This window comes from Euphorbia lathyris, chromosome 1 (assembly GCF_963576675.1).
Source record: "Euphorbia lathyris chromosome 1, ddEupLath1.1, whole genome shotgun sequence".
Classification (NCBI taxonomy): Eukaryota; Viridiplantae; Streptophyta; class Magnoliopsida; order Malpighiales; family Euphorbiaceae; genus Euphorbia; species Euphorbia lathyris.
This window is the reverse complement of record NC_088910.1, coordinates 31,576,252-31,588,229: the sequence shown is the minus strand read 5'-3', so window position 1 is coordinate 31,588,229 and position 11,978 is coordinate 31,576,252. Positions and strand designations below refer to the sequence as shown.

At 39.1% G+C, this 11,978-nt stretch overlaps 1 protein-coding gene across 1 annotated transcript; it reads right to left on the bottom strand.

Moving 5' to 3' along the window:
- Positions 1-6,205: 6,205 nt before the first annotated feature.
- Positions 6,206-10,144, bottom strand: LOC136226879 (hexose carrier protein HEX6-like). Its single transcript, XM_066015555.1, has 4 exons — positions 9,914-10,144; positions 9,501-9,823; positions 7,537-8,169; positions 6,206-6,655 (listed from the first exon to the last, which is right to left on the bottom strand). Exons 1-4 carry the CDS (start codon positions 10,056-10,058, stop codon positions 6,227-6,229), a joined length of 1,530 nt encoding a protein of 509 aa, XP_065871627.1. The 5' UTR covers positions 10,059-10,144; the 3' UTR covers positions 6,206-6,226.
- Positions 10,145-11,978: the final 1,834 nt, after the last annotated feature.

Below are 11,978 nucleotides of genomic sequence, written 5' to 3'. Positions count from 1 at the left end.
GCTAATAGCAAGCTTGATACCTGAGAGAATACCCCAAAGTTCCGCCGAAAAGGAAGAACCCATCCCCAGGTTATGGGTGAAACCAGCCAGCCAGGCGCCACCCGCATCACGAAGAACTCCTCCGGCAGCAATTTTGCCATTGCTATGGCAGGAACCATCCGTATTCAGCTTCACTACCCCTTCTATTGGTTTGCTCCAACCAATGAGATGGACCTCTCTTTTCTGGGTAGATCTTACCAGGGGGTCCCCTTTGAAGCTCTCAGTAATAATAGAGAGTTTTTTCGAGAAGAAATCAAGTAAATCAGGAATAAGGACAGTTTTATCAGCAAAGATCTCATCGTTCTTCCACTTCCAAATTTGGTGACAGATGATTGCAAAGAAAATATCACCATGCTCCATGTTAGCCAATAACTTCCCACTAGCTCCATCAGAGAACCAGTCAACCTCAGAATGAGCCATGAAGGAAGGGAGAGAGTGGTGAGGGAGAATCTTCTTCCACACCTCTTTATTCTTGGGGCAATCCCTCAGAGCATGGCACAAAGTTTCAACATGGCCTCTGCATCTACTGCAGGCCCCTGAATCCGCCAAGTGCCGTCTGTGTCTATCCGAGTTAGTGAGCAACCTGTTCTTGACTCCCAGCCAAAGGAAACTCCTAATACGGTAAGGGATTTTAAGGGCCCAAATGGATTTCCAAATATCCGAGAGAGGATCGGCCCTGTTAGGGGTAAAGGCTTCATAGGCTGACTTACAAGAATAAGCGCCATTGTTGGTCAGGGCCCAGCAATGCCTGTCCTTGTCTTCCTCTTGATTACTAATCTTAACTCCTCTAATTTTAAGGAGGGTCTCCAGGTTAAAGAAGGTATCAAACTTTAACCAGATCCAGTCTCCCTCCGAGTTCACCACATCGGCTACTTTCCAGCTACGGATGTTACTAGGCGGGGAGGAACTACACACTTCTATAAGCGGTTTGTCACCAATCCAAGTATCAAACCAGAAACTGATGGACTTACCATTACCCACCTCCAGGCCAACCCCCGTGCAGAACTCAGCAAACACAGCGCTAAGCCCTTTCCAGAGGAAGGAACAACTGACAACTCTCTCCTTCGGGCCACCAAAATTTTTGTCTTTCCGATACTTGCCACAGAGAAGACGAACCCAAAGAGAGGATGGGCATTGCCACATTCTCCAGAGAAGCTTAATTAAAAGGACTTTATTGTTGTCCTTAGCTTGTCTGATGCCAAGACCCCCCTTGCTTTTTGGCTGGCAGACCTCCTTCCAAGGGACCAGGTGAATCTTTTTCCCATCTCTAGACTCTCCCCAAAGGAAACGCCGGTTAATCTTATCAAACTCGTTGAGAACCGGCTCAGGGAGTCTATAGGCTTGCATGATATGGTTCGGAGCCGCGCAGTTGACAGACTAGATTAAAGTAAGACGACCTGCTAGGGAAAGAGAATTAGCTTTCCAACTAGCACACAAAGCGTTAGTTTTGTCCAAAGTATCTTTAAAAGAGGCTTTGGAGACCCTGTCACTATGAAGAGGAACCCCAACACTAAGCCTTCTGCACATGCCATTGTCCATATTCTTAGAGCAAAGCATTCGAGATTTTTGGATATTAATCTTATGGCCAGACGCAATACAGAAGCAATTAAGGATATCCATCACCACACTAATTTTCTCCTCATTACCTTCAACGAACAACATCACATCATCAGCGAAGAACAAGTGGGTAATAGGAGGGCAATGTTTATTGATGGAAACAGGGTGGAGGATCCCCTTGCTCACTGCTTCTTGGATCAGGTGCGACAATCTTTCCATAGCAATAACAAAAAGGAAGGGGCTCATAGGATCTCCTTGGCGAATTCCCCTGGAGGGGGAGAACTCATCAGACATGTCCCCATTGATCATAACCTGGAAAACAGGAGAGGATATGCAATTCTCAATTAAATTCCTCCAGTTCTCCGGGATATCAGCTTTCATCAAACTATCCAGAAGAAAGCTCCAGTTTAAGCGATCATAAGCTTTCTCTAGATCCAGTTTGAGAGCCACGATCCCTTTCCTTCATTTCTTCATCTTCATGGAGTGGACCATCTCCTGGGCAATAACAACATTATCCATCATTTGCCTGCCAGGAACAAAACTCCCTTGATTCTGGCTTATAATATCCGGAAGGATCCGCCGGATTCTATTAGCCACAATCTTAGTGATAGCTTTATAAAGCACATTGCAAAGACTGATAGGCCTCATCTGAAGAAAGGAGGAAGGCTTATCAACTTTAGGGATCAGAACTAGGAGGGTTTTATTAACCAGCCTAATATCATTGGACCCACCAAAAACACCTAACACAAAACTGTAAATGCCCTCCTTCACAGTATCCCAGTGTTTATGGTAGAAGCTAGCAGGGATACCATCGATCCCTGGAGCCTTAGTAGAACCGATACTAGAGAAAGCCAGATCAATTTCTTTCAAGTCAATAGGCTGGAAAGCTTCCTTCATAGCTTCCTCCCCCAACCTAGGAAAGGAGATCCCAGAGTGGGCACTCATCAAGTCCACCGCTTCCTCTTTAAAGAGGTCTTTGTAGAAATCAAGGGCAAGGCGCCTAATATCTTCTTCCTCAAAAGTCCAAACACCATTGGAGTCTTTGATGGCATCGATCCTATTCCTCTGTCTCCTAATAATCATTGAAAGGTGGAAAAACCTGGTATTCCGGTCCCCGTCCTTTATCCAAGCCTTCCTAGATTTCTGGAACCAAAGAAGCTCTTCCTGTCTAAGTACTGCTTCCAACTCGTTTTGGAGGGATCTAAGATGACAATTCAGACTGTGGTCAAAGCGAACCTCCAAACAACGTTGAATGCCTTCCATCCTTCTCAAAAGTTTGTTTTTCCTTCTGATAATATAGCCAAAGATGTTTTTATTCCATCCTTCCACATTCCTCCTGAACCCCTCAGCGACACGGAGAACATCAGAGTGAGGATGCCAATTGTTTTTGACAAAATTCTTAAACTCAGGATGAGAATCCCAAGCAACAAGATACCTAAAAGGTCTATTCCCTTTAAGCCGATTACATTTAACCAGCTTAACGAGGATAGGACAATGGTCAGAATGACGGAAAGGGAGATTAAGCACATTGACCTCGGGAAATCTATAGATTGCAGCAACATTAGCGTAAACCTTGTCCAATCGAACAAACACGCTATTCCTTTTCCAGGTAAACTTGTGACCAGCGGCTCCCAGGTCCGACAGCCCGCATAAATCCATACTCTGCTTGTGATTAAGGCACCGGTTCACATAATGATTACCCCTCCTCTCTGATCACTCATAAGGGCAATGTCATTAAAGTCCCCAGCCACCATCCAAGCATCCACCATGCTAGTACTAATAGAGTACAAGATCTTCCACAGCCTTCTCCGGTTAGTCAAAACAGGATCGGCATACACAAAGGTGACAAAGAAAGGTTTATTACCAGGGCAACACACCTTACAATGGATGAATTGACTGTCCATACTAATAATGTCAATATTAACTTGACCTGGCTTCCAAAAAAGCCATATCCCCCTGCCCGACCAGTAGCCTCCGATCTGACACAACTCCAATTCTTAAACTTTCTAACCACTTCATCTGCTTTGGAACCACTAACCTTGGTCTCCAGAAGAGCAAAACAAGAAGGATTAAATTGCTTAATAAGATCATTAACATGGATGCGGGTTGCCTTGCTTGCCGCACCTCTAACATTCCAAACAAAGAAGTCCATCAGAAAGGAAGACTACTGACACAAGCCCATACCCTAGATCAGGTATTTATTCAGGGCTCCGGAGAGCCTAGAAGAGGTACCTGAAGGCCCCCTTTTATCCCAAGAATCCAACACATTATGGTTCTTTTTAGGTTTAGCTTTGGGTTTCTTCATATTCAACTTATTAATTCCCATAGCTTTTCCAATTGGAACATCAACAAGAGGATTCAAAATACTAACCTCATTATTCAACACTTTCCCTGTAGAGGGGAATGTCTGGGAACTCCCTTTGGCATCAGCTTTAGAGACAAAAAGAGGATTAATAGAATCGCCTAGAATGGAGGCAGGCTCGGCCGATTCCAGGCCTGTCATGATTAACTCCATATGCTCATTAGAAGGATCCAAATCCTGTCCCTCCGCCATAGACAAGACACCGAACCTTGACCCCGAACCGGAAGCTGAGACCTCACCAGCATCACCACCCCTTTTGATATCAGGGGCCCTGACCTTGATCTCAGGAGCAATATGGAGAGAGGTCATCTCTTTACTGATATCTGGAGAATGACTCCTAACAACATTAGCACGTGGCTTCCTTCTAACCGACCTTTTGGCAAGCATCCATGGGCCAAACATGCCACACTCATAGCAGATATTGTGTAGGCCTTCATATTCAATATGAAAGACTTTATTCCGAACACATAATTTGGACAGAAGAGGCTTAGCGAGATCAATGTCAATACAAACCCTGGCGAACTTGCCCCTTACTGCCCCAACGGTAGTCTTATCAACATGGTGAACCTTCCCAATAAGGCCACCAATATTATTCAAGAATCTTTCATTATAGTATTCAATATGTAGACCTGGGAATCTAACCCAGGTAAGGATCCTGTTCACAGAGCAATCATGAGGATTGAAATTTGGGACCCATGGCCTCAACGCCAAAACATGATTGGAGATAATGTAAGGTCCTCTATTAACAACAGCATTGAAATCCTCAGCCCTTGTAAATTTAATTACATAATAATCATTTTCAAGGTCTGTAATGGTAACTTTTCCCTTCTTCGCCCATTGTGCCTGGATCCTCTGGGCAAAGTAATTGAAACTAATCCTTTTACCAATGACCGTGACTATTAAGGATAACTTCCACTTCGATCTAAGGAATCGCTTATCATCAGAGGACAGACGGATCACTGGGCACAGCGGGTCATCAAGATCTCCATCTTCAGCATCAGAGTCAGAGAAAAGTTCCTCAGACTCATCCTCAATTATATCATCCTCCAGCATGGGTTCCTCCTCAACTACCCCTAACACCATATCTCTCCAACAGACTTTCCCCATATCATTTTCCACCGTGAGATTATTCACCATATCAACCGGTTTACAAGAACCCGGATTAGAATTAGGGTATATGGTATTTTGGCCCACAGCCCCCTGGGTCAGTGGTCCAGCCCCCGGGACAAACTCCGCCTCACAAACTGCCCTAGGTCCATGGGCAACTGCCGATAATTCTGCCTGGGCAGCAGCCCCAATCGGTAGCACAATCGCCGCGACAGCCCCCATAGCCGCAGTGCCCTTTTGCTCACAGCCCAGCGCAGTGCGGGCCGCGTCTCCCTCCGCATCTGGGCGCCTCTCACCCCCTCACCCATGCCTCTTGCCAAATCTCCCTCGCTAATCCCCGACACCCCGCGCATCGTCCCCTTCCCTTCCCCTGCCGAACGGATCTCGGCATCAATTTCCCACCACTCCCGCGATCTCTCCAACCTCCCCTCCCTTACGCAACCCGAGACAGGCGCCGGACCCAACCCCTTATCTTCCATAAACGCCGGCCGTCCGCGATCCCGAGATCGCTCTCTTCGCCTATCGCCTCTTGACTCCGCCCCACATCCTTCGGCCCCCGATAAGCCACTGCCCTGCCCAAGATCGCCCCCCTTGGCCGACCCAGCCGCCCGACTCCCCAGCCCGAGCGCCGTCCGGCCGCCCCCCATCTCCTTTGCCCTAGAACGCCCAACATCGCCTTTCTCTCCTTTCTTAGTCATCGCTTTCTTAAGATATAATCGAGTTTTATAGTTAATATTGATTTATGTGTTTGTTGTAGGTTCAATAAAAGAAAAAAAATTAATGATTAATATTTTTGAAATAAAAGATCAAATACCCGATTCATCAAAATTAGAATAATAAAAAATATCAGAATCCTTTTTGTCAAAAATAAAATGTCTATTTTATTAAAAATTGAGATCTGAAAAAAATTAATGGTTATACGGAACAAAGTTCAATAATAATTGATGAATGTAGTGGTGAAGCTCTTAGCCTGTTGGTTGAGAGCTTACCTATAACCCTAGAGGTTATGGGTTCGAATCATATGTGGTGGGGTGAGTTGAGAGTTTTCTTTTGTCTTTAATATAATTGTTCTTTGTTTAATATAAGTACATTGCGCGTAAATTTTTTTTTTTTTAAAATTTGATGCGTGTAATCAATTGTGAAGATAAGTTAAATTTTATATTATGGAACTTCCAATTTATTTTCCTCTACAAATTTGGTCCAAAACCAATGTTCCCTCCACACCAAATCCATTTTCTCAATCGGCAAATTTTTGGTCTCCGGTACCAGAAAATAAACAAAAGCAGTCATCAAAACAACCCAACCCCCAAAAAAGAAGAAAATCCCAGACTTGAAATGACAAAGCATAAACAAAAACGTTTGAGCCACAACAAAAGTAAACAAAAAACTGACAGCCACCACAATACTCTGTCCTGCCGATCGAATCTCCAACGGAAAAATCTCACTAGGAATTAACCATCCAAGAGGACCCCAAGACCACCCAAACCCGGCCACGTAAATACATATCAATATCAACACCATATAAGCATACACTTTCTCTATACCTCCTTCATCACCAAGTTCAGCTCCCATTACAGCCCCAACCATCACCTGTGCGGTTGTAGCCACAAAAATTCATTAGCGGAGTCCAAATTCAAAATATACACTAAAGTCCACCTATATCGATATCATGTTTGGAATTAAGGATAAAGACCAAATTTAACGTTTTAAGGGAAGCATAAATTTAGCTTTAACATCTGAAATGATGTAAATTTAACCCTAATATTTTCAAACAAGATCAACTTTAGCCATACGTTATCGAAAATTAGAAAAACTGGTTTGATTGATGTTTAACTGTTACTTCAGACCTTCCAAATATCAATTATGTGTAAAATATGTAATGTATTCCTAACAAACTTATAAAAATACAATTAAAATACTAAAAACTAAATCTACTTATATAAGTTAATTACAATTTTTTTGTCAAACTGTTTAAAATATAATTACAAACTAACAAAAAATGTACGAAATGGTTTTAATTTATCTATAAATTTGTTCAGAAGATTCGATGTAATATTTAAATAACAGCCAAATCACTTTTTTTAAATTTTCGACAGCGCAAAACTAAAATTGATCTTGTTTGAACACGTTAGAATTAAATTTGTACTATTTCATACAATAGTGCTAAATCTGCACTTCGTATGAAATGTTACCGTTAAATTTTGCCCTTATACCTAAAAATATATACTTTAGATGGGTTTTTTTTTTCAAAAAATATTTTAGATGAGTTCAGTTGGATTGGTTTGAGATTAATTTTTAAGCTCAAATTCTGCCAACATGTCCCAAACCCACCTAAATAACATCGGATATGGGTTGGATCTAGGCTAAACTTTTATTTTGGTAAAAAAAAAAAACAATTACACCCGACTCAAGTCTTAGTTCTGTCTAATCCATGAACATTTATATATGTATGTAGCTAAGCTTATGCTCACCTGAGACAAAAACATCTGAACACCTCCGAGAATAAACAACGATCGCCTCCCTAATTTATCTACTACTACCATCGACACGAAAGTTGATCCACTTCCGACCACCCCTGTCACAACCGACGATAAAAGAGAAGCACTTTCACCTAATCCAATAGTCCTGAAAAGTATAGGAGCATAAAAAGCAATCACATTAATGCCTGTCACTTGTTGAAAAAATGGTATAGCTATTGCCATAACTAGTTGAGGCCTATATTTTCTCCGCATGATGTTCTTAAAGGGGTGTTGAATAGTTTTTGCAACAGAGCTAGCTTTGATGAGATCTTGGAGTTCTAGTTCAACATTATCTGTGCCTCTAATGCGTTGAAGCATGGCTTTTGCCTTTTCGGGGTCGTTGGTGCGGTGAATTAGGCTATTGGGTGTGTCTGGGAGGAAAAATGCGCCTAATGTTAAGATTAAAGCTGGAAGTGCTGCCAATGCTAAGGAGATTCGCCAGCCCCAACCGGCTTTGATCTTTTGAGTGCCGAAGTTTATGAGATTGGCTGATAATGCACCTATTCCTATGCTGAATTGGAACCCATTGTTGAATGCTCCTCTATATTTTGCTGGTGCCATTTCAGATAAGTATAGTGGAACTGCCTGCAATTACCATATATTGTACAACCTTATATGAATTGTATAGTTTTTTTGTGTGGATAAAATGTCAATTTTAGCCATTAAATATAGTCAACAACTTAGATAGGGTAGTAAACAAGGAAGCACATAAATGAGAATGGTTTTTCAGAAAATTTCTATAGTGTGTCGGGACTGGTATTGGTTCCGACCACTCAAATGATGACACGTCAATCCAACTACTGATGTGATATTATTTGAGTGGAGAGATCAATATTGGTCCCGACTCACGATAAAAGAAAATCAACTTGTTTTGTCTCAATTCTAGAATATTTAAGAAAATTTCCGTTTTGTTTCTGTTATAAATATGATTAAATTTTTTTCATCTCTGCTCTTTCATTTTTTAAATATTAATTAAAAATATATTTGTATAAAATCAAATACCAAATTAGTAAAAAATAACTTTAATAATTTTGCATTTAGATTAAATCTAAATAATAATGTTTAATTTTTTAGTTAGTAATATAATTAGAGTTATTAAATATAAAATTAATATTTATATTTAAAACATATACAATTTTGTTAATAAGTTTAGAAATCTTGACATCATAGATTAAATCCTCTGTTAAACACAAAGAACATTCCCATCCTTATTCTAATTTTGGGAATTCTCCATCTTTGTCCCATATAAATTATTTGGGAATTCTCTATCCTTGTAGGGATGTATCTCAATAAGAACGGAGAATAGATAACGCTAAACTTAACATTTTTTTAATAAAATTGGTTAAAAAAGTTCGAACATTTGAATATACAATTGGTGAGTTTTATTTTACACCTTAATTATTATTTTTTTTATGTTTAACATGTGTCATTTTGATTTTTTTTAATAAATATCATTTTGATTCATTTTACTCAAAACACAAAAGAATTAAATATCTATTTGGCTACTGAAATTAACTAATACGATCTCATTTGGTAGCTATATTAGCATTTGAGATCATATTCTAACATTTGCTATACTATTAATTATATACCAACACGTGTTATTTTAGACCGATATAATTTTAAATGTCAAATTAACTTCTTTCAAAAGAAAAAAATTTGCCAAATTAAGTAATACCCAAACTTAAAACTTACACTAAATTATCCTACTAGCCAGCAGGAGAACTAAATTGATTAAGAAAAAGTTAAATTATCAAACTAAAGTTTATTTTAGAGAAAATTGACCCTATATCCTTTGCATATAAAACAACTTTTACTTCTTCATTCAAAAAAAAAAAAAAAAAAATTTATTTGCTTAAGCAATTAAAAGTGTTGAAGAAGTGAAAAATACTAGTAACAAGAATGGAACAGAGTACCTGATTTGCAAAACCAACACCAACTCCGAGCAAGACACGACCAAATATCAACATATAGATATTAAAAGCAGCACCTCCGAGGGCTGCTCCGGCTAGAAAAGCAGAACCTCCAAAAAGAATTGTTATCTTCCGTCCAAATGCTCCGGTAACCGAAGATGCAAAAAAAGAAGCAAAAAACCCAGCAACATATAACGAAGATGTAAACGAAGTTAGCAATTCGCTATCAAATTTACAGTAGTTGCTAATCTTTGTATCTTCATCCATTTTTCTCTGCACTTCCGGGAAGAACTTGTTCAGAAACGGCTCCATTGATGTCACCCCGCCTTCACATATGAAGAAGAAAGAACCTAATTAATCTCATAAGGATTAATTGATTAAACTAATTAATTAGAAATTAATGAAGAATTAAAGACCTGAAATTCCAATATCATAGCCGAAGATAACTCCACCCATGGCTGCCATCATACAGGATAAGATAACATAAGATGTCATCTTGCCGCTGTATTGGCCGGCCGCGGCGGCTGTTTCATCACTAGTGACGGAGAATCCTACTGCCATTTCTGATTCTTTTCTTCAAATTTCAAGCTCTTTCACTAATGAAAGAGGCTAAAGTAGAGGAAGAGAAAAGAGAGGTTCATGAAAAAGATAAAGATTTACTAATATAGAAAAGGAGCAGCCTTACTTGACTTGGAGATATCATAGTCAACTCAAAATAGTTTGTCGGATATTCATTTTTAATTAGAATCATAGTTTATCAATAAACAATCAAATAAACTCTACTGAAAACTGTTAAAAAAAAAAAAAAAAAGTTCGATCCGATAATTCAATCTTCAATCAGAAGTCTGTAAATCTTAAGATTCTAATAAATTTAGATTTAAAAAATGATTGATAAAATTCATTTAGACAGTCACTTAGTAAGTGAACACGATTGCTAATTAAGAATATCTAGAGTTTTTGATTTAATACCTCATCCACTTTGAATTTCTCCAAATAAATTTGTTGGTTCTCCGTGTTTAAAGGGTCCAGAAATAGTTTGAGTATCCACTGATTGTCCAAAAATATATATTGAAGTATTAGCTATCTGTAAATCTTGTATGTATTGTTATTTTTCTCTATTTTTAAAGTGTGTCGTTAGCTCCATCAGAACTTTAAACCTTTGAAATTTTGTCTATTCTGATTTTAAAACAGTCTATTTTTCTGATTAAATTATACTAATCTAATTAGAAATATGTGGATGGTGGGATGTAATGGTCAGTATCATCCAAGATGCATTTTTTGGAATTTAATGAAGCATGTGAGGGAGGTGGATTTGTCCCCAGTTATTGGAGGTGGAAAATAGATAATTAATTAATTATTTATTTAATAGAAGCTGAAGTAGAATAAACTGTTGTTCATGGTTGACCTTTGACTATATGTATGATGTATCCTTCAATGAGATACGTTAGGCGGATTTCATATTGATATTTTAAGCAGAATCTGCGTTGCTCTTAATTAAAGTTTAGAGTAAGCTAATTATTGTTCTTTTCTGTTCAGCTGCTTATGTAAACGACATCGTCTACATAAGCTGGTCAACAATCGTGCCAAAATGTTTTGTTGTAACTAGCTCATGAAACATACCATTCGCAAAACGATCAACAAACTAGACACTAACATCATTAAAAGAAGAAGGTTAAAAATTATAGTGTTCTAAAATAAGGTCAAATGCTGACTGAAAATGAGCTTATCTAAGATGCTCAATCAGTATTGTTGCATCAACTATACTTTTTTGAGCAAACTAAGAGACTTTTTAATTATCATAGATTCTCCATCTTTAGCTAAATAATTACTCGTACGACACCATGGTTGATACGAAGAAGATGAAGATGACGAAGCAGATGTTGAGACCCTTACCTTTTCGTTCTCTCCGGTTTCCATAAAAACCTGTAAACTACCATGGTTGATCCAGACACAAATGAATTGTTGTAGCTATGATTTTCTTACTCGAATCCATAATCTGAACTATGTCATCCTCTTTCCCAACAAGCCCTAAACCACCACTCCTATCAACACAGTTAACATCGACACAACCTGCATAACTCATTCCTTGTCTTAAAGCATCAAACTTCCCTTCCCCAATACGCTTTTCACACAGAAAAATTAGACTAGGTTTATAGTTACAGACCAGATCCAACAACATTGTAACTACCTGTGGGTTGTCCAGTGCACGTCGGTTCCACCTAACGAGACTCGTGATGATAAATGTGTCTGACCTGCAGCACCTGCCTAGAGCCTTTTTTTTTGCCCAAACTAGTAGTGTTTTCAAAACTTATTCCGTTTTCTCCAAGCCCATCTTTCCATCTAAGTTTGGGATCCATATTTACCACCCCTCGTCTTGATTTGTAACTGTAGCTTCCCCATTAATAACACATGACCCACCGAGACCATCAATTACCATATTAATCTTACCATTAATGACGTCCTGATTCTGCACATCAACAC